General features: G+C 46.1%; 2 protein-coding genes across 10 annotated transcripts in view; one reads left to right on the top strand and one right to left on the bottom strand.

Annotated features, from left to right (window-relative positions):
- The first annotated feature begins 6,365 nt into the window (after positions 1-6,365).
- On the top strand, positions 6,366-19,545 carry LETM2 (leucine zipper and EF-hand containing transmembrane protein 2). Its single transcript, XM_029226698.1, has 9 exons — positions 6,366-6,371; positions 6,862-7,004; positions 11,311-11,446; positions 11,863-12,057; positions 13,678-13,797; positions 16,576-16,689; positions 18,909-19,001; positions 19,320-19,418; positions 19,531-19,545. Exons 1-9 carry the CDS (start codon positions 6,369-6,371, stop codon positions 19,543-19,545), a joined length of 918 nt encoding a protein of 305 aa, XP_029082531.1. The 5' UTR covers positions 6,366-6,368.
- A 4,923-nt stretch (positions 19,546-24,468) lies between these two features.
- Positions 24,469-27,858, bottom strand: part of FGFR1 (fibroblast growth factor receptor 1) — a 48,061-nt gene continuing 44,671 nt past the window's right edge. For all 9 annotated transcript variants that reach the window (XM_029226333.1, XM_029226334.1, XM_029226335.1 and 6 more), the window contains 6 exons: positions 27,312-27,502; positions 26,529-26,651; positions 26,322-26,392; positions 25,917-26,054; positions 25,616-25,721; positions 24,469-25,501 (listed from right to left, as the gene is read on the bottom strand). In XM_029226333.1, the coding sequence (XP_029082166.1) occupies positions 25,325-25,501; positions 25,616-25,721; positions 25,917-26,054; positions 26,322-26,392; positions 26,529-26,651; positions 27,312-27,502 (806 nt within the window). In that variant the 3' untranslated portion in view covers positions 24,469-25,324. The remainder of the gene's footprint in view (positions 25,502-25,615; positions 25,722-25,916; positions 26,055-26,321; positions 26,393-26,528; positions 26,652-27,311; positions 27,503-27,858) is intronic.

Genomic DNA, 27,858 nt, shown 5'->3' with positions numbered 1-27,858 from the left:
TTTCCCACCTTCCTGTATTGACAAGAGTTTAAAATTAAACTTACGTGAAGTAAATGCATAGTCTCTTCCTGCATAACATACACATTGTTAATAATATTTGATTTGGAGCCGTACTTAGGGAAATGGCCATTAAAATAATAATTTACATTTTTAGCATCTAACATCTTATGAGGTTCAGAGCATGTTTTCAATTCTTCATAGAAAGTGAGCAAACAGTTCATTAAGAAAGCAATCTGGGACTTCCTTGGTGGTGTAGTGGTTAAGAATCCGCCTGCCAATGCAGAGGACACAGGTTTGAGCCCTGGCCAGGGAAGATCCCACATGCCGCGGAGCAACTAAGCCCATGTGCCACAACTACTGAGCCTGCGCGCCTAGAGCCCATGCTCTGCAACAAGAGAAGCCACCGCAATGAGAAGCCCATACATCACAACGAAGAGTAGCCCCTGCTCGTCACAACTAGAGAAAGCCTGCGTGCAGAAACAAGACCCAAAGCAGCCAAAAATAAATTTAAGAAAAGAAAATTTAAAATTTTTTCTAAAAAGAAAGCAATCTAACACAATTCTCAGGACCAAGATTAGGGAGAAAAAAACATTTTTGTTTGTCTTCTGAAGATTATATTAAGAAACTCATTACATGATAAATCACTTATCCTGAAAGTCAAAAAAATCACCAGGCCTGATAAGAGAAGGCAGACATTGTTTTGAACCAATGGATTTCAATAAGAAAGATTCTTAAACCTTCCCTTTTTAAAATGGGATTGCTGACATATGGCCATGGTAGAAAATCTAGCTCATCTTTCAAATACTGGGCTTGGAATCGTTCATCTGGTTTACGAATACTTAATGATTTTCACTGTGCCTGGTTGTAAATGAATACAATGCATGAATAAGAATATTTCCCGGCATAAAATGTCTCCCAGGGAACTGAGAAGAATATTTTTGCATCTTTTATGATCTTTTGCAGAAAAGTACATGTACATGATAGTGTAGTGATTAATTTATGAAATTAATGTGAAAATTATACCTACCTAGCCTTTTAGAGTTCAAAATTTACCATCGGGAATTTTCAGGGAAGGAAAGGTAAAGAGACTTTATAAAGCTTTGTAGATTTTGTTAACTCTCGTAAACATAGAACGTGAAGTGAAACCTTTCGGTCTAAAGTTGGGTATCAGACACGCACAAAGGGCCCTCTAGTGGCCAAACTGAAAAGTTTTGCCTATGTAACAGTGGATCCATTTGGTTATTAGCTAAAAAATGCTTTGTGGATTAAAAGCAGTCTACATTTTTTTAAAAAATGAAAATTTATATACCGCCATCTTTTACTCTTACAAATGTGCAGCCCAGATGAGTAAGGTCTGTGGTCAGTCACATGTTAAGAGAAGTATTCTCCGTGTGAAAGCAATTCCTTCCTGTCGTGTTAGAGCCACCAAAATTTTGTTTTCCTTCTACAGCCAGATAAAATGGATGGGTAGAGATAACTGGGGATAGAGTACATTTTTAGATCTTTCACTTTCCCAAGATGGCTCAGTTCCCCATCCTAGGAACTGAAGTGCCCCCAAACCTGCAGTGCCAATGTCATTGCACAGCTACTATAATATACATTTTAAATGTTATTTGAGAAACACAAACTACTGAACATAACCAATATCTGTTAAGAGAACATTTATAAAGCAATTTTATTTAGTGGAATTCAGATTTCCATATGAAGATTTCATAGCATTCTAGTTTTTGGCCCTGGATATAGGAGAGGGGATGTTTTCCTCACCATTCCCGCCCTTTCTGCCACTCCCTCCCCTCACTGATTTCCCCGCCCGCAGTTGCGGAGTTGGAAGGTGGGGGAATATATCAGAGTGATGTAATTGGTGACTCCCAGATAGTCACCATGGCGACTATCAGGCATATTACGCGACTGGTAGGGTAAGAGCTTCTTTAATCCAGCTTCAAGGAAGGGTGTTTTTTTTGGGGGGGGTGAATCCACAGCCTACAGAGTGTGAACAGGCAGAAAAGCGTCAGTATTGAGCCCCCCAGCATAAACACTCCTTAAACTAAACCCAGTAGAGAAGTCATTTCGCCGGTGAGAACCAGACCTTGCGGTCCCCTGGGCTGCCATCGCGAGGGACGCCTTAGCGCCCCAGAATCTGAGAGCTCATTGGTGGGTGGTGTCGTCACTCAGAGTGACGTAATGGCTGAGGAAAGAGGTGGAGCCATAGAGAGTTGGCTTCTGGCCCTTCTAGCTGGGGGAGCTGTGGGAGGAGGGGAATTGGGAAGGCGCTGGAGGACTGAGGCAGCAGTTCCGGGGAGCCTGCCGTAGGAAGTAGGGGTGGGCGGGCCAAGTCCTCAGGCTGTTACTTGGTGGACCGCGCCTGCCTGTTTTCCTCCGGAGCCCGCTCCCTCCGCATCCTGCTCCTCCCATCAGCGCCCAGATTTCCAGACAGCTTCGAGGCCCCACCCCGCGCTCTCCTCAGCCCCTGACCTCAGCCCCCCGCCCGCACCCCAACTTTGGGGCTCAGCCTCCATCCCCCCTCTTTCCATGCTTGGCCTCCTCATTTCTTTTCCGTACCCTGTGTCCCGATTCTTCTCGCCTTCCTTCCATAAACTTGGATCGCCAAGGCTCTTGGTCCTCGTGCCTGCAACACGCCCGCTCCAAAAAAAACCCAAAGACCCCGCCCCCCGCCCCGGGACCCCAGCACAGCAAACGCAGCCCAGCAACACACAACGCGCACAAAAGTCACCGGTTGGGGAGGCCGAGAGCGCGTTTTGCCACCGTGACGTCGAGAACCTAAGGCAAGGGTAACGGGGGGAGCCTGGGGCCCGGGCGAGCGGGCGTGGCGGCGCATAAGCGCAGGCGGGGCTCGCCGCCTGGCTCCGCCCCGCTCGCCGCCCGGCCCCGCCCCTCCCCGGTCACGGCCGGGCACTCCTGGGAAGTGGTTGCCCACAGTCCAGGCGGCGAGCGCCCGTGGCCCGAGAGCAGATTAACTGCCCGATCGGGTCTGGCCTTCCTCCAGCAGGGGGCCACACGCCCTTGGTCTGGGTGCAGATGTTCCGAAGTATTATTTGAATTCTTGCTCTAAATGTCAGGTCTGTGGTTGAGGTTTCCGTACCGGAGGGATTGCTACTCCTTTCCCAGCTTCAGGAAAGCAGAGTTGACACTGCGAGATAATAAGGCTCTTGCTGCCGTTGGCTGAAGAGCGCCGTAGGATGCAGAAAAATTTTGGTAAAGCTTAAAGGTTTAAAGCTCAGTTTGGGCTCTTTGGAGGGTCACGAGCATAGGAAACCCACTTGAATTACCTCCACTTGAATTATTAGTAGGTGCCATGCATATTTTCATTGCTGAATGAGTACTTTCAATCTTTAAATGTTGGCAGCAGCTTGTCCAAGTATGGAAAAAAGCTAATTGAAAACAAATCCAGAATATTTACTGTCTACCTGTAATTTTAGGCTACAAATAAGCTTGTCTTGATTTCTTAACTACTTGGCAACCGTTCAAGTAAATTACTCAGTACTGTTGACCAGAAATCAAAATGTCTTTGAAGACCATATCACCATCATGAACATCATCGTATTCGAGATCATTTCTATTTGTTGGGATCTCAAATAACCATTCTCAAATCCAGGGCTAAGAAAATATTATTCGTGATTGTTGGAAATGCTCTTGAAGGAAATTTTACACCTTGAATAGAATATGCAAATTTTCTACCCTTGCAATAGTTAAAAACACTTAAATCCTGATATCTGTATAATTGATTTTTTTTCTTTTTCCTTTGGCTGCTTTGGGTCTTCCTTGCTGCCTGGTGGCTTTCTATGGTTGCTGCGAGCCGGGGCTACTCTTTGTTGCAGTGTGCGGGCTTCTCATTGCAGTGGTTTCTCTTGTTGCGGAGCATGGGCTCTAGGCGCTTGGGCTTCAGTAGTTGTGGCACGCGGGCTCAGTAGTTGTGGTGCACGGTCTTAGCTATTCCGCGGCATGTGGGATCTTCCCGGACCAGGGCTCGAACCCGTGTCCCCTGCACTGGCAGGCGGATTCTTAACCACTGCACCACCAGGGAAGCCCTGATGTGTCTTTAAAGTACTGAATTGTTTACTTATTCCTTCTGTCTAGGTCCCTATGTTGACTTGTTGAGACAAACACAAATATGGCCTTCTACAGTTATAAAACAGTCTTAGCTATTGCCCGAGCAAGGTAAGCCTTGGAATTCCACCCCCCAATATTTATATAAACTTTATTTTTCTAGTTGGAAAAGATACATGTAAAAGGATAGGTTTAGTACAAAATTAAAGCTTTGTTGGTTTTAACTGTGTTGGTTTTTAGGAAGCTGACATTTTAATGTATTTAAACTTATCCCAGATTTTCTATATGCTTTAGAACTCAGGCTGAGTAATTTTGTAGAAGTGTGGGAACAGGTAAGATACAAGATGTAATGGCTTTAGAGTGACACCTCTGTAATGAGGCCCTTAGATGTAAAAAGGAGTAAAACGGCTGGTAAACAAGCCAATTCTAGGGTATATACCTGCCCCAGTAAGGTCTGTTATCACTTATTTGTTCCAAAGAATATTCACTGAGAACTTACTGCATGCCAGATATGTTGTATATTTTCCCTTTTGGCCATTCAAAAAGTGCTATACTTGGCATGCTTCAAAAATAGTCTGAAAGAATGGAAAAAGCCATCTCTTTGCCCAAAGAAGTCTCTTTGCCAGAAGTTGTCTTTGCCTAGATGGGTCTTATTTTTACTTTCAAACAATCTGATGCGTCAGTCTAGCTGAAGATTGTGAGTTGTCACAAAACTAGATTGTAGAGATCCCTGGCTGGGGAGCCCAATTCCTTTTTTTTTTTGAATTTTATTTATTTATTTATGCAGCAGGTTCTTATTAGTTATTTTATACATATTAGTGTATATATGTCAATCCCAATCTCCCAATTCATCCCACCACCACCCACCCCCCGCCACTTTCCCCCCTTGGTGTCCATATGTTTGTTCTCTACATCTATGTCTCTATTTCTGCTCTGCAAACCGGTTCATCTGTATGCGGAGCCCAATTCTAACTCTTATTCCTAACATTCTTTAGGAATCTTAGGTGAAGGGCATTTCAGTAGTAAGTCCCTCTCATTTGAAGGAGTCCCTGGGCACTGCATAGACAAAGCAGTATTGTGTGATTGGTTTATCCCCACAGGGACCATGAAATGTCTCATTCAAACAATATATATATCATCAGTAGACTAGCTAAAGACACAAGTGTTCCACCTGTTTTATGATAATAGAGACAAAACTTTCAAACATAACCCAGGGTAAAAGAATGTTTGCTTTTTAAATCAATAGTCACAGAGTTTCTAACTTGTAATACGGCAATTATTCTTAGGAATTAACTTATTAATATTTCTCTTAGAGTATATCATTCACCCATAAAGCACACTATCCTTCACCTGGGCTAAACAGTTATATTTCATTCATTCATGAACATAATCTACTTTTAAAATGCAGGCTTAAAAATGATTGTTCTATTTTTACCAGATAAAATATCTATTTCTTTAATTTTTTGTCTTGTAATAGTATGTGCTCAACTCAGAGGATGTTGTTCTTTATTCCAGATTCCCTAGCCATTGTGTCCATCCCACCAGCTCTTCTCACTCCCCATCATTTGCATTTCTTCACTTACCAGATTCCCATTTAAATAAAACATATATGAAGAACTATGGCAGCAAGAAGTACTCCTAGCCTACTCAGACAGGCCATAAAGTACTTCACTTAAGGACTAGAGTAATACAAAAGCTGCACACATCTGCTTACTGGCTGCAGGAGGTCCCGGGTAAACCTCAGCTGGAGCAAACCGCAAAGAAGCCACAGGTGCCAAGCCCTCAGCCAACAGAAGAAACTGGAGTGAAGATTAAGGAAGAAAAGCGATCTTATAGGCAGATAATTATGGATGAACTTAAATATTATCACAATGGATTCTATTTGCTTTGGATTGACACCAAAGTTGCTGCCAGAATGGTTTGGAGGCTGTTGCATGGACAGGTGCTGACCAGACGAGAGGGATGAAGGGTAGGGCAAGAGTCATATTTGTGAAAGAAAATGGAAAGTTAAAATGAACTATTTGGAACCAACTTTTTTTTTTTTTGGCGGTACGCGGGCCTGTCATTGTTGTGGCCTCTCCCGTTGCAGAGCACAGGCTCCGGACGCGCAGGCCCAGCGGCCATGGCTCACGGGCCCAGTCGCTCTGCGTCATGTGGGATCTTCCCGGACCAGGGCACGAACCCGCATCCCCTGCATTGGAAGGTGGACCCCCAACCACTGCGCCACCAGGGAAGCCCTGGAACCAACTTTTAAGTTCCACTTCAAGTTCATTTTAAAAATCCCAGAGTAGGAATAGTAACTCATGGTGAGAATCAGAATTTCTTACTTGTCTGCAACTGACTTGCTGTACAACTTTAGGCAGCATTCCTAAAATTTGTGTATATTTGTCCATGGAATGGTTATAATTGTGTTTTCTAATTTCTCCAAGGGGTTGAGAGGCTTCAAGTTTGATCTGTGCATCTGGAGTAGAAACTGTTGTTAATATATTAAGTATACGCATTTGAAAAAGCAATTTTAACAGATACCATGTTATTAAAGTACAGACCCCTAACTTAGATAAAAGCTCAGAGACACCAATAACATGTTTTGATTGTCATAGATTTCATTGAAGATATCCCATAAATATTACTTCAGAGCTATGGTACAGAGGAAAATCCGGCCTTTCCATTTTATAAATGGCTGCAGAAAATCTGTCTTGGGTTTTTTTAACACTTTAAGAACCAAGGCAGGCTTTTGTTTTTGTTTTTGGCGTGTCCTAAAATAATGACTATTTGCATATGCATTTGATTCTTTAGCTGTTGAGAACGTGTGCTGATTTATTCCACCTGGTTCCATTTATGGTGTTCATCATTGTTCCCTTCATGGAATCCTTATTGCCAGCGTTTCTGAAACTCTTCCCAGAGATGTTGCCATCATCTTTGAAAGTGAATCCAAAAAGGTATGTAGGATTTTAAACTTTTTAAAAAATTAATAGATTTTGTTTTTTAGAGCAGTTTTTAGGTTTACAGAAAAATTGAGCAGAAAGTACAGAGGGTCCCCACATATCTCCCTCCCCTTGTTATTTCCCCCATTATTAGCATCTTGCATTCGTGTGGTACACTTGGTACAATCGAAGGACCAGTATCTATACATCAGTATTAATTAAATCTCATACTTTACATTAGGGTCCACTCTTTGTGTTGTATAGTTCAATGGGTTTTGAAAAAAAAATAATGTCATGTATCCGCTATCACAGTATCATACAGAATAGTTTCCCTGCCCTAAAAATCCCCTGTGCTCCACCTTTTAGTCCCTCTTCCCTCTTCCCCTAACCCGGGGCAATCACTGATCTTTTTACTCTATAGTTCTGCTTTTTCCAAAATGTCATGTAGTTGGAATCATACAGTGTGTAACTTTCTCAGACTGCCTTCTTTCACTTAGAAGATGCATTTAAGGTTCCTCCGTGTCTTTTCCTGGCTCATTTCTTTCTGTCAATGCATAACATTCCATCGTACGGATGTACCACCATTTATCCATTCATCTATTTGAAAGATATCTTAGTTGCTTCCAGTTTTTGGCAATTATCAATAAAGCTGTTGTAAATACTCATGTGCAGGTTTTTGTGTGGACACAGGCTCTCAATTCATCTGGATAAATACCTAGGAGAGCAAATTGTTGGATTGTATGGTAAGGCTATGTTTAGTTTCAAGAGAAATAGACAAACTGTCTTCTAAAGTAGCTGTACCATTTTGCATTCCCACCAGCAAGCAATGAAAGTTCCTGTGGCTTCCTCAGCATTTAGTGCTGTCGGTGCTTTGACTATTAGCTATTCTAATTGGTGTGTAGTGGTATCTCATTGTTATTTTAATTTGCAATTCTCTAATAACACATGACATTGAGCATCTTTTCACATGCTTATTTGCCATCTGTGTATCTTCTTTGGGGAGGTGTCTGTTCAAATCTTTTGCCCACTTTTCAATCGGGGTGTTTTCTTTTTGTTGAGTTTTAAGGGTTCTTAGTATATTTTGGGTACAAGTTCTTTATCAGATATGTGTTTTGCACATATTTTCTCCCAGTCTTAACTGTGTCTTTTTCAGAGCAAATCTTTTTAATTTTAATGAAGTACAACTCATCAATTTTTTTCTTTCTTGGATCATGCTTTTGGTGTTGTATCTAAAAACTCACTGCCAAACCCAAGGTCACCTATATTTTCTCCTGTGTTTTCTTCTAGGAGTTTTATAGTTTTGAGTTTTACATTTTGAATTAATTTTGTGACAGGTGTAACATGAGTGTCAAGCTCTTTTTTTTTTTTTTTTTTGGCCTGTGGATATCCAGTTTTTCTAGCATCATTTGCTGAAAAAAACTATCCCTTCTCCACTCAATTTTAACTTTTTACCATGAAAAAATAAAGAAAACAAAAATCACCTGTTACTGCAGTGACTAGTTGAACATTACGCATGATTTATTCAGCCAAACAGACCATTTAGTGCTTGTGAGTAGTCCCTGGGAAGAGGGTGTCCTTCTTTGATGGTCACTGTGAAGGTGAAGCGCTGGACCACCGAGGCAGCCCCTGCATCCTCTCCATCTGTGCCACTCTCCCAGACAGATGGAGGAAGGCGTGGACACAACACTAGCAGAGGACAGAGAGGGCAACTTTGAAAGCAGACCAGGAAATGTTTCACGGAAGAGGTGACCATGGACCTGAGACTTTAAGAGTAGTAGAATTTTACCACACTGTTTGAAAGGCACTCTGGATAGAAGGAATAGCACTTAAGATGGCTTAACAGTGTAAAAGAGTATGCCAGTCAGAGACCACTGACTGATTCTTTGTGGTTGGAGCAGGGAGTACAAGGGGATGGGTGGGAGAAAATGAGACAAACGTGATGTGTTGGGGTCAGGTTGGAAAGCATCTACCACCCTAAGGAATTCAGAATTTGACAGTGGTGAGTAATGGAAGGTGTATGTAAGCAGGGGGTGAGAAAAACAGTAATCTCTATTTTAGATCAATCTAAATAATCTAATCAACCATGATTAGAGTTGTATTTTAGAAAAACAAGTTGCTGGCAGGAAGGATTAAAGAGGGCAGAGCCAAGTGAGGAAAACCAGCCGGAATGTTTTTGCAGCAGCACAAGAAAGAGATGAAAAAGCCAGAATTATGAAAGTTGCATCAGGAGTGAAAACTTGAAGATAGATTTGAGGGACTTCCCTGGTGGTCTAGTGGGTAAGACTCTGCGCTCCCAATGCAGGGGGCCTGAGTTCTATCCCTGGTCAGAGAACTAGGTCCCACATGCATGCTGCAATGAAGATCCCGAGTGCCGCAACGAAGACCGGGCGCAGCCAAAGTAAATAAATAAAATATAATAATAACAGTAAATAAAATAACATTTCTTAAAAAAAGAAGAAGATAGGGCTTCCCTGGTGGCGCAGTGGTTGAGAGTCCACCTGCCGATGCAGGGGACACGGGTTTGTGCCCCGGTCTGGGAGGATCCCACATGCCGTGGAGCGGCTGGGCCCGTGAGCCATGGCCGCCGGGCCTGCACATCCGGAGCCTGTGCTCCGCAACGGGAGAGGCCCACGTACCGCAAAAAAAAAAAAAAAGAAGATAGATTTGAGACAGGTTTAAGGGGTAGAATCAAATTGCAATATTTAACTGCCTGGCAGTGGTTTAGTTTACTTACATTTAAAGTAAACAGGATCTAGAATTAATACCATAGGATTCCAAGGAAGGCATTAGTGAATGCAGGAAGATGGGGGGAATGAGGAAGTGATTTATCTAAATATTCCTCTTTCCTCAGCACTACTCATTACCCAGACATACATATATACACATCATGGCCACAGTTTTAGAAAATACTGTCTTCTTTGCTTTGTTCCATGAACAGAAGGGGAGCACGAGAGTGAGCGTGAGTGTGCTAGCTTTCTACTCACACCAGGTCACAGGATCATGCGCTTCTCTTTCATGGTACTTATCTGGTATGCTTTCACATTAATTTGTGGAATTACTGGATTATCATTAGTCAATAATGGTTGTCTCTCCCATTAGACTAGAAGTTCCATGAGGGAAGGGATTCTTATTTGTTTTTGCTCATTTTATCCCAGCAACTAGCACACAGTGGATGCTCAATAAATAAATGGATGGATGGATACAGATGAATGAAATGGATGGCTAAATGGGTTTTAATGATGGTATTGCCATTGTGTAATTTTGGGGGGCTGATTCTTTTAAGATCTTTCTAAAAAAATCAATGATTGCTGTGATTGGCTGGTCATTAGAATCTCTTGGGCAACTTAAGGGGGAAATGTATATATATATATATATATATATATATAATATATATATGTGTGTGTGTATATATATATATACTATACACACACACACACACACACACATATTCCTGTTCCTCTCTACTCACCCTGATCATGGTTATTTTTTTTTATTTTATTTTTTTTTGGTACGCGGATCTCTCACTGTTGTGGCCTCTCCCGTCCGGAGCACAGGCTCCAGATGCGCAGGCTCAGCGGCTGTGGCTCACAGGCCCAGCCGCTCCGCGGCATGTGGGATCTTCCCGGACCAGGGCACGAACCCGTGTCCCCTGCCTCGGCAGGCGGACTCTCAACCACTGCGCCACCAGGGAAGCCCCATGGTTATTTTGAAAATACTACCACACTGCATCTGTGATAATGAATGAGGATTTAGAAATACTGGTCAACATAGTGTCTTAAGAGTATACATTTAATTCTCTTTTATATAGTGCTTTGTTCATATCTGTTATAGCACTTAACTCATTGTCTTATAATTGATTCTTTCTGTTTTCTTCTTAACCTGTAAGCTACTTTAGCTTAGAGTTAATTTCCTAGTTTTCTTTAGTTTGTGGCCCAAGCAAAATCTGGGGCCACTCACACTAGGGGTTGACTTGACCAACGGCCTAGATGGCTTGCACCAGGTTAAGAGACAGTATGTATCTGTTCTAAATAGTGACAAAGGCTTCCATTGAGGGGACATTTTGGATCTATCAAATACTTATGATCATTGTATCAATGAAAAATAAAAGGTAAGATTAAGGAGACAAGCTGCAAATCAAGGCTACTTTTTAATTTGCTCTGGTTATCACAAAGCGCCTTCAGTTAGGTCTGAAAATAATATTCATACGTGAAATAGGGATGACCGACAACAAAGCCACAGTTATTTTTCTCTCATCTTTATCTACCAAGTTGTAATCACGAAGAATTAACTTTGATTAACTTTTTCCTCTTCTATTATGAAGGAAGAAAAAGAAAATGGCGGCAAAGTTGGAACTAGCAAAATTCCTTCAAGAAACGATTGCAGAAATGGCAAGGAGGAACAGGGCGCAGCTGGGGGATACCTCCACCCAGTTCGCATCCTACATCAAACAGATGTCAGTCTTTTATATAAAACCGGACAACATATCATCATGGAGCTTCCAACTTGTTTATAATCTCTGAATTTGCAAATATCTAAGTTACAGAGATATAATATTGCAAACATTTATGGGAGTTTGCAGAAAAACCTATCTTAAAGCCATCAATGTGTTGAAGATGTTGATAACTTCTTGGAAAGAACAGTAGAATGAGACTCAGACTTCTGAACTGCTCCTAATTTTTCAGTTGATTTAGGCTGACTTCCGACAGACTTTTTATTTTTTAACTCCTCTTTGTAACACAGGGCACGCTTCCACTTCCAGACAGAAGACACAATCCATAAATGCTTCGGCGTCTTTCAAATAGTCTACAGGGAAGATTCAGTTAAGTAGGAAGCACGTTTTAATCAGCCCCTTCGTCCCACTACCTAGGTCTAGACAGGCCACAAGCCCAGCACAAAGGAGATAGTTCGCTTTTCCAAACTCTTTGAGGATGAGCTGACCTTGGAGCACCTCGATGGATCTCAGCTGGTGGCCCTTTGCAAACTTCCGGAACTGCAGTTCTTTGGAACCAACAACCTGCTCTGCCTCCAGCTCCTGACGAAGCTGAAATCTATGAGAGTAGATGATGAAGCGAGAGCTGAACTACAGCTGTAGGGTATTAGCCCGGCCTTGGGGACTGTCTTAGGGTGGCTTTGTGACAAAGTGCAGTGTCTTCTGTTAGGTCTGCTCAGGGGCTGGTTCTGGAAGAATGAGTGGTTTAAACCAGGGGGTCCCCAACCCCCGGGCCATGGACCAGAACCGGCCTGTGGCTTGTTAGGAACTGGGGCCGCACAGCAGGAGGTAAGCGGCGGGTGAGAGAGCAAAGCTGCGTCTGCCGCCCCCCCATCGCTCTCATGATCATCTGAACCATCCCCCTCATCACCCGGCCACCCCCGTCTCGGTGGACAAGTCGTCTTCCACGAAACCGGTCCCTGGTGCCAAAGAGGTTGGGGACCACTGGTTTAGACAACCGCTGACAACCTGAACCTTGATTACTCACTTTAGGAGTTGTCTGTCGTATTCTTTAGAAGGCCCTTGTAAGCAGTTAGTAGTTTGGATGTCTTAGCTGGTACTAATCTAAAGCAGTTAGGGTCTGCTGGGAAGGAACAGCAACCCAGTAGATCCCTGAGAACAGTAGATTCCACTGCCAAGGACAGCGCGCGACTCCCTGTACCTCCCCTCTGCTTCTCCCCACACAGCTGGGTGAGCCCGCCTGGTACGAAGGGGTGACAAAGGATAATGCAGGGAGGGAAGGCAGGACCTCGACATCTTCTGGAAGAAAAAGGCACCATTTGGACTATAGCTACTAATTAGAGTCCTTAAAAAGTGGGAAGAGGGGCTTCCCTGGTGGCGCAGTGGTTGAGAGTCCGCCTGCCGATGCAGGGGATACGGGTTCGTGCCCTGGTCCGGGAAGATCCCACGTGCCGCGGAGCGGCTGGGCCTGTGAGCCATGGCCGCTGAGCCTGCGCGTCCGGAGCCTGTGCTCCGCAGCGGGAGAGGCCGCAACAGTGAGAGGCCCGCGTACCGCGCAAAAAAAAAAAAAAAAAAAAAAAAAAGTGGGAAGAATGTTTCTTGAATCTGAATCAATTGCTTTAAAAGCATTCTGCCTGAGGGAGCAGAGCTCCCAGAACTGAGAAGGCAGGATCCCATCGGCCCCATTTAGATGTTTAGGGGTTGATTTTAGAACTTTGGAATAAACAATACCGGTCCCAGAAGTACCACAGTTTGGGGTCATACCAAGCAGAAACTGTGTTAAGTTGTTTACTGAGGGAGTTTTGCAGACCAGGGAGCTGGGGCCGTTCCTGGGGTCGGGGAGGACCACCACCCAGACGTGCAACAAATGGTCCATTGAAAGCTTTTGAAGTGGAATATTTTTCTATGAGTCTTAAAGCTGCCACGAAAGGGAAGTGGAGGAGAGCTGTCACAACCAGGCGAAAGGCAACGCAAGAGGGGAAAGAATTACCTTGGGGACAGGCAGTTGAGGAGTTCTGTCAACTTCTCTGATATTATTAATACCTGTTGGCGGGATTCCCTTCATGTCAACCACTGCACCTCCCGAGGTCACCTTGCTTTATTAATTGCCTGGCTTTTGCAGCAGTCAGCGTGGGGGACAAAGTGGGAAAGTGACAGATTCTGCGTTTCCCCCGATTTGTTGGAATTAGGTAAAATTGGAACCAAAGGATCCAATACCGTTCCTTACGTTTGTTTCAGGTAATTGCCAAGGAAGGGGTGAGTGCTCTGAGCCTGTCAGAGCTGCAAGCGGCCTGCAGGGCCCGGGGGATGCGCTCACTGGGTCTCACTGAGGAGCAGCTGAAGCAGCAGCTCACAGAGGCAAGTAGCAGCTTTACTGGACCCTCTTCCCCAGAACTCTCTCCCCTGCCATCTGCAGACCTCGTTTTGTGATTTGTGCTTTGCCATCTTACCTAATTTGCCTTGTTTAGTTGAGCCGTTGGCAGCTGAAGAAGCTGGATTTTTTTTTTTTTTTATTAATTAATTTATTTTTGACTGTGTTGGGTCTTCGTTGTAGTGTGAGGGCTTCTCATTGCGGTGGCTTCTCTTGTTGCGGAGCATGGGCTCTAGGCGCGAGGGCTTCAGTACTTGTGGCACGTGGGCTCAGTAGTTGCGGCTCGCGGGCTCTAGAGCGCAGGCTCAGCAGTTGTGGTGCACAGGCTTAGTTGCTCCGTGGCATGTGGGATCTTCCCGGACCAGGGCTCGAACCCGTGTCCCCTGCACTGGCAGGCGGATTCTTAACCACTGCGCCACCAGGGAAGCCCTGGATTTATTTTTGACAGAGACGTGGTAGGTACTCTATTAAAGAGTTCTCTATTGCTGCTAACACACCACCACAAATGTAGGGGCTCAAAGCAGCACCCATTATAGGCTCATGGTTCTGCAGGTCAGAAGTGCAGGCTGTTTTCCTTTCTGGAGGCTGTGTGGGAGACTCCACTTCCAAGCTCATTCAGTTTGTTGGCTGAATTTAGTTCCTTGCAGCTGTGGAGTGAGGTCCCTGTTTCCTCACTGGCTCCCAACCCCAGGCTACTCTCAGCCCCGGAGGCCCCTCCACCTGCGTGAACTTCTCACATGACGTCTAGCAGCAGATTTAAGGTCTCACGTGATTAGGTAAGACCTACCAGGATAATCTTCCTATTTTAAGGTCAGCTGACTTGGGACTTGAATTATATCTGCAAAGTCCCTTCATGGCAGCACCTAGATTAGCGTTTAATTGAATAACTGGGAGAAGGTGTGGGTACACGAGGGACTGGAAATCTTGGGACCATCTTCGAATTGTACTTCCTCTGGGTATTGTAAGGGCCTGGGCAAAAGCTCTGATAGAAGGCCTGTCATCCGTGTGAATCCATCTGGAGCCACCTTGCCGGTGGCTCAGCTGGGGTTGCTTTCCCAGTTTGTGCCCCAAACCAGGGTCAAGTGTTAGCTTTGTAACAGATTTCCCCTCAGATAACATAGTCTCCCTCAAATAAGAGATTTTAACTGAGTGTCAATGCTTTACAACAAAGGAATAACTCCTATTACAATCCTCATTCCTGTAACTGTATAAAGTACTATGGAGTGTACACAAATTATCTGGGAATAGGAGCCACTGTTGTGACTTTGAACCCCGTCAGGTAGCTATTTCCTCTTCCATGTCGGACCTGCTCTGGTTGGAAGGTGAGCATGTTATCAAGGGGTATTTAAACATCATTTATTTCCTGAACATAGAGTATTAAGTGACTTCATACTGTCAAACTGCTTTCTTGAAAGGATGTATCATTTTACAATGCACCACTTCAAGGGGGTGAGAATACTAATCCAACCATACAATATTCAGCACTCTGTATTGTAATTCCAAAAATCCTATGCTAGGATACGGCTGACATTTCACAGAAAGGAAAAGCTAAAAATGGTAAACATAGGAAACATCTTAACTTCAGAAAAAGATAAATTAAAACTATATAATTTGGGAATTCCCTGGTGGTCCAGTGGTTAGGACTCCACACTTTCACTGCTGAGGGCCAGGGTTTAATCCCTAGTCGGGGAACTAAGATCCCACAAGCCACATGGTGCAGTCAAAAACAAACAAACAAACATACAAAAAACTATGAGACTCCACATTCACCTGTTACGTTGGGAAAGGTCAGAGTCTGGTGACACACCGAGTTGGAGAGGATGTGAGGAGAGAGGCACTCATGCATTGCTGGTAAAATCCTCCATGGAGGTTTGGCAATAGCTTTCAAATTTTAAAAATGCATTTACTTTGCCCTAGAAATTTCACTTCTAGGAATTTATCCTATATTCTTGCACATGTGCAAAATGCTATATCTACAAGGTTATCTATTGCAGCACCATTTATGATATAGCAAAAGATGGAAAACCGTAGAATAATCAAATTATGGCATTTCCGTACAATGGATTCCTTTACAGACGTTTAAAAAGAAGGCAGCTCTACATCATCTGGTATGAATCAATTTCCAAGATATTTCAGAAAGCAAAGGACAAAACAGTGTGTATATGTCACACTTGATGTAAAGATAAACATAAAAATATCTATTTTATATGCACAGAATATCTCTGGAATATTGTATCAGGAACTGGTATCAGTGGTTGCTTCCAGGGAGGGAAATAGGGTAGCTAGAGAATAGGGTAGAAGGCAGGCTTATTTTTATTGATTAGATTTTATTTACCTTTTGAATTTTTTCTCTTGTGCGTGTATTATATCTGTCTATATACACATACCTATACATACATACATTTAAAGTTTGGCCATTTGGTACTTGAAAACTTACATCTCATTCTAATGTTAATTTCTTTGGTTATGAATGAGGCTGATGTATTCTTTCACATTATCGACTTCATACTGAAGAGAAGATACTTAGCTACTTTGATCCACAACTGGTTTGAGAGTTTAACTGAACCTCCCTCTCAGACTCCGAAAGCGAGAGGCTGCAGGGCCCAAGCACTGGTGCAGAAGCCAGGAGACATGTCCCTGTCCTTGTTCTGCCCTTAGTACTCAGTGTGCGCCTGGGGGCTGTAAAACCAGGGAAGAGTAGATGACCGTGGGTCCAGCTCTCACATCCTGTGATTGTCATGTTTCATCCTCCCCCCATTCTCCAGTGGCAGGAACTCCACCTGAAGGAGAATGTCCCTCCTTCTCTTTTGCTTCTGTCCCGAACCTTCTACCTGATAGATGTGAAGCCAAAGCCAACTGAGATACCACTCAGTGGGGAGGTAAGTCCTGGGTCGGTGGGGAATCTGGACCCCAGGACTGGGGCCTCTCTGCAAACCTCCATTTCCCGTTACAGTCAGCGTAGGCATTTCTTTTGGCGTATCTTGGAATTTGGCCCAAGTGGCTTTAAAAATCTTTAAGAAATGAAAATCGCTCAAACCACCTCTAGCCATGTAGCTGTTACTATCTTTAGGAGTCTTATTTGATTTAGGAGTCTCATTAGGAGTCCAGTTTATTCTTTCTCCTTAAGTGTCTAGTCTTTTTAGTGGGGTTTTTTTTTTTTTCCCACCATTCTTTCTCCTTTGAGACTGAATGGTTCCTGTTCTTTCATGTCTATTTCATTTGTCCAGATTCCTATTAATTTTTTTAAGGTTTTTTTTTTGATGTGGACCATTTTTAAAATCTTTATTGAATTTGTTACAATATTGTTTCTGTTTTATGTTTTGTTTTTTTGGCTGCGAGGCATGTGGGATCTTAGCTCCCCGACCAGGGATTGAACCTGCAGTCCCCTTCACTGGAAGGGGGAGTCTTAACCACTGGACCACCAGGGAAGTCCCCAGATTTCTGTTACTTTTTAAGCAGTGAATGGCCAATCTAGAATATAAACAGTTCTTTTTGTCTTCCTTCAACTCTTTTCCTTAATCATTTTTTTATTGCCTTGAACTCAGCAGCCTTTTTTTCTCCTGGTGTTTTACTGAAGAACCCAGGACTGGCCCAATCACTAGAGCATCTTGCTCTGGGTCCATCAGAAAGGGCCTCTCGCTTCCCTACTTTGTGGCTTCATGTCTGACTCAGAACATGCATCAATGATAGAAGATGCTGCACATGTGACTGAGCAGATTGAACTAAGTACTTTGGAGTGAGGACCAATCATTTTAAATCTTAGTTATGCTATTGACTCCTTGGGCAAGCCAACAAAAATGATACAACGTCTAGCATGAAAAATGTATTTCAGTAGTTTTGGACCTGATTCATAAATGCGACTTCTGAAAGGGAAGTGAGATGAGGGTCTTGGAAGAGGTAGGGCCTAATCATATTTCAGTATGCTTTGGATGTGCTCAAGTGATACTTGAAGAATAAAACTAACGCTTAAGGATCCTAATCGTCAATAAAGCTTGTGGAGGACAGCCAAAAAAATAATAATAATAATGTACTTCAGGAAACACCATCTTACTTTCCCTTTCCATATTTCCAGAGACTAATCTGGATTTGGGCTTTGTCCAGAAGGATTCTAGGGAGACTAGGAGCAATTCTGGAACATAAACCATGTTCTAATAGGCTGCTGGGTTCTTACATTTTCTCTGAAACAGACCAGCTATTTGTCATTTTTAGACTGCCCTTCAGTAGCAAAGAAATTTTGGAGTAGCAAAATGTCTTAGAGCTAAACTTGAGTTTCAGAATTATTCTAGAGGGGCATAAACTCTTGATCCAGATGTTGCTTTCTGGAATGGTTAATAAAGACCTAAGAAGTAAGGACAAGCTCCTAGGCATTTTATTGTTGTTGTTTTTTTAAATGCATGCTTTTAAACTTCTCCATATATACAAAATGAAAACAAGTAGCATACTAGGTTCAGTAGAGAACTGAGAGACATCAAACTGAATATACTATAGTTTTGGATATACGTAGCCCCTTTCCCTCCAAAGTACATGAAGAAATTACTTACTTCCAAAGAGCAGTGATATATTTACTTTTCAAATCTAATTAATGTAATTGTTGAAGATAGATTAGCTAGCTCTTCTAAAATACTACTCCCTCCCTCCATTTTCCTGGTGTTGCAGGGGCATCTATTAGGCAGCACCTACCATTTGAATAGGTCAGACAAGTTTATCACTTATTATTAGACACCATATAAAGATGTCACTTTTGACTAAGTTATATCAATGCTATTAGAAACTGATGGGTAAATGAGAAATGGCAACTTTTGTGTTTTTTTTTTTTTGAGAGAACAGGATCAGAATTGGCAAATCAGTAGCTTGTTAATAACAGAGGATTTTAAGTATCAGAATCTAATTAGAGTGCAACTAGGGTGCTCAAAACTCAAAAGATAAATAATACTAAGTTGCTATTTCAGGGACATGTACTTCAATATGTTACTCATAAAGGAAGTCAGGGATTTAGTGGAAAGCAAATTGTGCTGGAAAGTACCGACTACCGTAGAAGTGCTTCTGAGTTTCAGGAAGAACAGAAGGCTTAGCTTATATAAAACATTTCTCTCCCTAGGCTCCCAAGATGGATATTCCCGTGGGATCACCCACTTCCTCTGAATCTAAAGAGAACATGGCGGGTTTAGCACTTCAACTGAAGGGAACTAAGGTTAGACAATTACTTTTCATTTGCTTAAGTAAAAATAACAAGAAGTTCATTTCTCTATTTTTCACCGCCTGAATGAAACTGAATTTCAATACAGTGGTGTTCTTTAATATGGATTTTTTTTTTGGTACTGCTTGATCTGTTTCTAAGAAAGTTCAACATCTGGCTATATGTACTTAGGTTCCAGATTTTGCTTGTTGAGTCCAGTGCCAGATGTGAAGTAGCTGTTTCAAGCTCCTGGCAGCCATGGCAGGGTGACTGTAGGCCCAATATACCTTTTGCTGTAAGTCAGTAACCTAACTCTCAGCTCTGATGTTTAAGGATGAAAAACTAATACAGCTGCCGCCAGCTACATCATCACTTACACCATCAAAGCCTATTTCATTATGTAAAGGATCCATCACTTCTGCTAAAGAAGCTGTAAGTGTCTAAAAAAAGAAAACCCTTTCCCTCTAGTTACTTTTAAGGGCAGTGAGAATCTAGAATTATAACTGTTGCAAAACACCGCACCCTGTCTCCGTCTTCCAAACAGGAAGCTGGAGGCTGAACTTTAGTCATCTTTATAACCACTATATTTTTTAAAAACTCCATGACCCAGGGCTTCCCTGGTGGCGCAGTGGTTGAGGGTCCACCTGCCGATGCGGGGTGCGTGGGTTCATGCCCCGGTCCGGGAGGATCCCGCGTGCCGTGGAGCGGCTGGGCCCGTGGGCCATGGCTGCTGGGCCTGTGCATCCGGGGCCTGTGCTCCACGACGGGAGAGGCCAAGGCAGTGAGAGGCCCGCGTACCGCCAAAAAAAGAAAACAAAAAAACCCCCATGACCCAAAAGTGAAAGAAAGAAAGAAAAAAAAAATCAACAAACGCAATCATGGATCAGACCTAACCATGTTAAGTCTAGAAGCTAATTACAATATAGGCAGATTCTTATTTTCTGTTGCACCAGATGGAAATAGTTCCCATATGTTGTGTATTTCGCACAGGCTTCAGATGTCAGGAAATACTAGCAGGAAAGCAATTTAAATCTGAGGAGAAGTGCATGTAAATAAGAAATTACTTAACTATCCACTTTTCCCATTTGGGGGCGAGAGCAGAAAGCCTGCTGCCCTGAACAGCAGGGGGTCACGGGAGAGTTGAGTTATGGAGTGGCTTTGCTGACTCCTGAGAACCAAGGAGAGAACCAATGAACTCCCAGATGTTTAGGCCTTGTTTGCATGTCTTCTTTCTCACTGTGATCAGTCCCTAAAATCCTTATGTTTTGTACCCCGACACTCCAGTCAGAATCACAAGATAACCCAGAACAGCAAGGCTAATTCGAATGGAGCATAAGGACTCATGGAGGATGGAGCGCCCTCTCTCTGGCTTCCTGCCCTCAGCAATGGCATCCGTAAAGGACATCCCAGCCAAGACTACCTATGTCTGGTTTCAGATATAAGATCAGACATTTAGTCCTTGGGGCAGTCTTTTGAGGCCTTGTAACCATTCAGATGATGTCAGCAGCAAGACCAAGTTCAGACCATTTGGAAAACTATAATTGCAAAGTCCATTTCCCCTGTAGTATTAGGTCATTCCACTGGACCTTGTGTAAGGCCCACCCGCCATGTTGTTTCCCAACAGCTTCATGTCCTTTAAGGGAGGACATTTTTTGCATAATGGAATCAGCTTGGTGCCTTAGATACCTCTTGTCTCCTCTGGCTTGGTAACCCGGGTAAGAACTTGGGTACCTCCGAAGCCAGTGATGGTGAGAGTGCCTGACCAACTCTTTCAGACTGACCCATCAGTAGGAACAGTGCCCTGGAAACAAAGTACCTTCTGAGACAGAATGGATATAACTCCCCAGTTAAGTCTTCCTGGATATAAAGAAGAAAAAGCTTCTTGGAGAAGCAAATGGGGAGTTCAACAGACTGGCAATCAGAAAGACTTGGCCGCGGCTTGGCTGTTCTGAGACAGCCCCTCTCGGGCCTGCAGAGGCTGCAGGGATCTGGGAGGCTGCCACTCTTCCAGCACATATGGCTTCCATTAGCCTCCATTTGCTAGGAAACATAATTAAGGGTTTAAGACTTAACCATTTGTTTGTGCTGGGTGCGTGTCTTTCTGGTCCGTTTGTCTTTCACAAACAAGACTATCTGTTAGTCACAGGGGTTGTTAGAGTCTGATATCATCCCTACGCTACCCAGTAACAAGTATCATGTTCAGATATTTACGTTGGGTGTCTTCAGTGTTGTCCAAACTGAAAAAACTTAACATAATAAATAGGTTGCCCTGCAGCTGACCACCAGCCTTCTTCCCTTGGGGAGTGCTTAGAAGGGGAGAGGTATTTCAGCTGTGGGTGATGAAATTGGATTCCTTTACTTGCTGTGAAATTGAAAGCAGTTAGATGGGAGTCAATGGAACCAAGGAAAACTCAAATCTCCCCACCTGGGATCATCTAAATGAGGAATGTCATCAGCATTTCGCAGCAAGGAAATGCACTTTAAAACACTTCGTAAACCTCCTCTCCGCCTCACCATGTCCTGCCGAGGAACGCCAGTGCCTCGACTATGACGAATCCCGACCGTGCGGCCTTCTGGGCATCTCAGCATTGGCTTCGCAAGGTGATTCACAATAAATTTTCCCATTTTTCAAGTGATGGTTGTTTAATTAGTTCACATTTCAGGTGTTACACGTGAGAAAGGGATGAGCTAGTGCACTTGCTCCACCCTGTTTCAGCTGGATGCCTCAAGGGTGCTGCTGGGCTGCTCTACAACTCTTCCTGGCTTTCCCCATGAGCAGAGTGGGACTGGTTAGCTCAAGGGGTTTGGACCTCAGTTGGACTTCACCCATTTTTGCTTCATAAATAGGCATCTAAGACACTTGACACACCTCTCCTCCCCTTCTTCTGAGAGTCCTCAGAGAGGTCAAGGTTGTTGCTTTGTTTCATCATTGAGAGCACTTGGCTGGTGGGTCCCATGATCGTTAGATGCAGCCCCCTGCTGAAACCGAGCTAGCGGTGTTCTGGTAAATGATTAACACCCAACTCTGGCAGGGGCCGTGGTTGCAGGGGGAACCCTGATTTGTAGCCTTCGCAGATTACGGTGATGTAAGTACTCCCACAAGGTTGATTTTCAAGCTACCAACAGGAGGTCACCGAACAATGCAGAGTTGGGAAGAGATGTACACGATCAGCTCAAGACACCATACTTAACAGACCCTAGGCCTCCTGGAGGAACGAGAGACACTTAAACCTCTAATTGGTGCATGCAGCAACTGTATCAGTTCCATGTACCGACACAGGCATCTGGGAGGCAGTACCGTGTAAATGGCCATAAACACTGTTAAGTGCCAACCTAGAGAGAACCTGCCCCAACCGAGTGTTTCTGAACACCAGGGTTCCTGCCGATCTGGCTCTCAGCAGCTGAGGGAATGGAAGCCTGTCTCCTTCCCCTGCTCTCTACTCTTCCCCACACATGCAAATACTGTGGCTGTACCGGCTGCTAATAATCTGAGCATAACTTCAGGCATTTTCTAAAGCCCAACCCCAGTGGTGATGTCAGACTTGGCCCTTGTCTCACACACTGAGAATTCTGCTCCAAAAGAAAAGTGTTGGTGGCATCTGACATGTGTGGACCTGCACTGTGCCATGTCTAATCCTGTATTTCGATCATTACAGGTCACACTGTAACCTGTAATGATACAGGTGATATCGAATAAATGCTCTATAACGTTAAAACCTAGACTAAAGATTTCCCGGTCACCACCAGCGCACAGCTGTAGGTAAGGTCAGACTAACGGAACGTGAAAGCCGACTGGCACGTTACTTAATCTTTGATTCTGGCTTGCTGGCTCCCCCCACTGGCGGCTGATCAACACAGCGACTCTGTTGTCATTGAGACAGATTCCTTCCAGCTGAGGTTTGATCTTACTTACCTGAGATCAATACGGTACATTAGCGGTGCCCGGGGAAGGATGCTCCCCAGCCTGTGGCAATTAGAAAGGGCGGGAAGGCAGTATCGATCGATGCTGTGGTGATCCCAGGCCCTAATCTTTTAACCCTCAGGAAACCAGACACTCAGTGCCTTGACAGCACGACATCTTCATTAGATAAGCTGGATTCCTTTCCTCGGGAGACCCAATCTGGTCAACTGAGTAAAATGGCCATTTCATTTTCTCTCAGGTCAATTTCACTATCTTTTATTTGCCAGTCAGCTCAGTCTCTCGGGAAATTCACGGGGGATTTCAGTAGTAACAGCGAGGACATCACTGTTACAATAACAGTGCCTTCTATCTCCCAGCACCTCTCCCGAAGGTACAGAAAGCCCTTTGTAAAAGATCGCCCATCCGTCCACACAGCCGTGGGCAGAAATCATCACGGGTTTACAAGGAAAGGCCCCACTAGAAGGTGTCAGGCAAATGGTTTTAAGTGCTAAAATTCATTTCCTGGCTCTGCCAACCGTATGCCTTCTTTAAACATAAACACAAATCACGATATGTTGACAGTTGCATATTCATTCACAGAGGAGGCCCAAGAGAAGAGAGAACTTTACAACAGTGGCGAGCCCCGCAGCTGCCGAGAAATAGCTCAGAAAGGAAAATTCAGGAGCAAGCCCATTCTCCCGACAGGAATGAAAGCGTACTGGACTTCCTTTTGCACTCAGAAGGAATCCAGCAAAGGGCAAGATTTGGGGGTAGAAGCCGAGTACCAGTAGGCTGAGCACTGAGGTTCCAAGGAGCCAGGACCTACTTGGTGAGGGCAGTACTAACCAGCAGGTGGTGGAGGAAGAAAATTTCCAAGCAGCCAAAGCACACACATTCAGACAATGTTCTCCCTTTCCTGAGGGCTGGGGTGGAGTTTGTATAGGAAGAACCATAGGAAGCCAAGATGTGTGATAGTCCCAACACACGCAGTCTGATCACACGAATTCAGGAAGCGTGGATGGGTAGGGGGGAGGGGGAATCACGGACACAGAATAGCCTGGGAGGCAAGAAACATGAAGCAAGGGGGCCTGAAGGTAAAGCTCGTCTTAGGGGACAAGTCCTCCTTCACACAGAAGCACGGGCAAAGCCACACCCACACACAGAGGGGCAGCCGCGCATCTGGGCCTGAGTGCCTGCAGGCCCTCGTCGAATCACGCTTAGCCTACTCGCTGGCTCTTCTGAGGTCAGCCCCCAGCTCCCTGTCTGACCCTCAGACCCCACCTGGCCTCACCCTCTCCCCCGAGGAAACGGTCCGTGGTGGAGAGGGCCGCAGGGCCTGGCCCCAGGCCCAGCTTCTCTGCTCCCTGCCCATCATGCAGCCGTCTTCTTTCCCTGTCTTTCCCAAAGCATCGCAGAGCTAGGAGGCTTGTCCAGAGGCCTCAGTGCAGGACCTGAGGGCAAGAGCCGGTTGGGAGTGGGGAACCACAGAGAGCACGCAGTGCCCTCTGGACAGACAGCCCCAGAGCCCGTCAACCTTGCTCCTCTGCAGCTGACATTCTCTCCCGTGTCACACAGCCCGTATAAAAATGAAGCAGCAGCAATTTTTATTGAGGGACCTAAACTTAAAATAGGTTTAGAACATAATTTAAAAAAATAAAACAGCAAAAGTAGCAAAAAATATATGACCTTTTTAAAAACATTTTCCTTTTTTTTTTCTTTTTTCTTTGTTTTTAACATATAGCAACTGATGCCTCCCAGCCACCAGGAGCATCTTACCCAATGGGTAAATCTCTGGTAACGACCCTTTTAAAAAGACATGTAAATATATACTCAGATTTATACACTTTGTGTTTTCTTCATAGCTATGTACAAAGCCCCTGCTTTGGGGCTGGGCCCCAGGGCCACGACACTGCTCCCAGCCTTTGCGTCCCCATCCTCCGGTACCAGGTATTTGGTCAGCAAAGCAAATTAGTATCGGAATTAATAAGCCACTGGCACCATCCATCTGGAGCAGAGGTCGCCTTCCACGGAGGCCCGAGTGCTGACCACCCCCCCTCACTCCTGCTGTAGCCCGAGGACCGGGCACCTGCCACGGGAACACAGGCTGCACGGAGCAGACAAAACCAACACAGAAAAGCTCGGTCGGCTCTCCCTCGTGTGCTGCCCGTGCCCCCACTGCCTGACCCTCCAGGCAGTGCCAGGCGGCTGGGAGGGGTCCCGGTCCAACATTTGGGACGGAACCAAGTGGCCATCAACAAGTCCCCGCCTCCCTGCTCGTCAGTGTCAGCGGCAGGCTGAGAGGAAGAGGAGAGGGGAGCTCGGGGGCGACAGCTGGCTCCTGCCAGCAGGAAGGGCAGAAAGGAGGCGGTGAGTCCAGCGGGAGCGGGGCTGGGGCCGTAGCTGAGGATGGAGTCCGGGGAGGGGTGCGGGGTGCTAGTCAGCGCCGTTTGAGTCCGCCATTGGCCAGCTGGGCCGGGTGTCGGGGCAGACAGGGCTCCTCGGGCAAGGGCTCGTGAGAGAAGACGGAATCCTCCCCAGAGGAGCAGGTAGAGCTGCGGGTGTCGGGGAAGCTGGGGGAGTACTGGTCCAGGGGCATTGATAGGTCCAGGTACTCCTGTGGGAGGGGACAGAAGGACGCTGGACCCGCACTCTCCTCCCGGCAGCGGCAGGAGGAACTCAGAGAGAACCCGGCCGGCGGGGCCTGAAGGTCTGGGCAGGGCAGCCTCACCTGGTTGGAGGTCAAGGCCACTATGCGGTCCAGGTCTTCCACCAGCTGCTTGAAGGTAGGTCTTTGAGAGGGTACCGCGTGCCAGCAGTCTCGCATCATCATGTACCTGAGGCAGGCCGGTGAGGGCGGGGGAGGGAGGACCAGAGCTGATAACAAGGCTCAGGGCGGAGGGACCACAGGAGGAGTGACCGGGGAGGGCTGCGGTGTCTGTCTGACTAAGCACCCCTTCTTCCCTCTGCCTGCCCAGCCCATCTCTCCCCCAGGGTCCAGGCCTGGACCCCAGGCATCTTCTCCGGCTTACAGCTCATTGGTGCAGTTACTGGGCTTGTCCATACGATGACCCTCCTTCAGCAGCTTGAAAAGCTCCTCCACAGGGACGCCAGGGTACGGGGAGCCGCCCAGAGTGAAGATTTCCCACAGAAGCACCCCAAAAGACCACCTGTGGAGGAGCGTTCCGGGCACAGAGCTAGGCCACCCTGCAGTCCTTGCCGCTCTCCCTCCCCAGCACGGCAGGCACGCACCCTGAACCCGGCCCCGGCCCGCAACACAAGTCCCTAACCCCAGGGGACTCCAGGGAACCGTGACCTCCGGGAACAGAGTGAAGGGGCACATACAATGTTTTTTTCTCTCAGAGATGGAATGCCAGACTCTACCGCCCAGGCAACTCTCTCCCAGCATCCCTGGCAACTGCTTATCTCAGACTCACACGTCGCTCTGGTGGGTGTAGATCCGGTCAAACAAGGCCTCGGGTGCCATCCACTTGACAGGCAGTCGGCCCTGCAAGCAGCACGGGGACACTGGCGGTGGCCTGGGGCAGGCGGGGGCACATGCAGGGCTGGACTTGGCTCACCCCACCACAGTGGAGCTGAGCCCCGGGCAGAGGACGGGCACCGAGGGCGGCGCCAGCACTTACGTTGGTCGTCTTTTTATAGTAGTCGATGTGGTGGATGTCACGAGCTAGGCCAAAGTCTGCGATCTTCATCACGTTGTCCTCCGTCACCAGCACGTTCCTGGCGGCCAGGTCTCGGTGTATGCACTGCGGAGCCAGGAAGGGAAGACGGATGGGAGTGAGGAGGGCGGGGCGCAGGGGAGGGTCTGCAGCCGTCTGTGGGCCCGCTCCCCTCGCAGGCCTTCGCCCACCTCACCACTCGACCTCCCCGAACGGTCCAGCTGCCCGCTACGATGGCCCTCGCCCGCACATCAGAGCCAGCCGTCCAAACACCCCCAGCTCTGGGCCCCTCGATCACGCCAGCAAGCCCTCCATATCGACCCCTTTTCCTGCCTCTCCCAGCTCTTAGCTTTGGATTTGCACCCAGCAAGCGGAACCTTTCGCTTCTGTCCAGTGTGTACGAGCTCTCACGCCCCATCTCCCTGGGCGAAGCACATCCACACCAGGCTGGGTTCAAACAAAGCAGCATTTACCGAGCACCAAAAGCTGTACTTAAGTCTCCCATAGGACCTCATTTTCCCCCGTAGCCGTTCTACAACGCAGGCGGTATTATTCTGACTTCACGTTTGAGGAAAAGTAAGGAGGCGGCTGCCTGAGGCTGCACAGAGAGTGCCAGTGCAGGGACTGGAACCTAATCCACCCTGACCCCAAGGCCACAAGGCCGCACTGGCTCTCCTGACTCTGACGTCCCCTAAGAGCGGCCCGCACATCCCCCACCCCAGCCAGGGGAGCCTTCAGGAACCACACCTTCTTGGAGGCGAGATACTCCATGCCTCGGGCCACCTGATAGGCGCAGGATACCAGGTCCTTGGAGGACAGCTGTTCCTCGGGATGACGGCTGGGATTGTAGCAGTATTCCAGCCCCGGCGGCCTCCGGGCCTGCAGGTACTCTCGGAGGTTGCCCTTGGAGGCGTACTCCACGATGACATACAGGGGGCCTTGGGGACACGAGGACCGAGAGGCCGTCAGGGCCGCCACACAGGCACACGGGCCTAGTTTCACCCCAGGAACTCCGCCCCCAACGGCACTGGGGGAACTGTGAGCCTGTTCCCCAAGCCTAACCTCCCCTTTTAGGGAACCCCGCAAATTCATTCCAACTCCCCAAAGAAACCCAGCAAAATCATTCTTCCCTGCACAGTCCAGGAAGTTCCCAAGCAAAGCTGGGGGCAAGAGCCCTAACCTAGACCACAGTAACTCAGCTGTTCCTGTCCACACAGTGTGTGTGAATCCTGGTACCTGTATGAACCCCAATGGGCACCAGCCCAGACCCTGAGAATCACATTCCAACTACTGC

Source organism: Monodon monoceros, unplaced genomic scaffold (genome assembly GCF_005190385.1).
Source record: "Monodon monoceros isolate NGI ecotype Baffin Bay Population unplaced genomic scaffold, NGI_Narwhal_1 Super_Scaffold_17, whole genome shotgun sequence".
In the NCBI taxonomy this organism is placed as follows: domain Eukaryota; kingdom Metazoa; phylum Chordata; class Mammalia; order Artiodactyla; family Monodontidae; genus Monodon; species Monodon monoceros.
The sequence above is the reverse complement of the archived record's forward strand: the minus strand, read 5'-3'. Positions and strand labels throughout refer to the sequence as shown.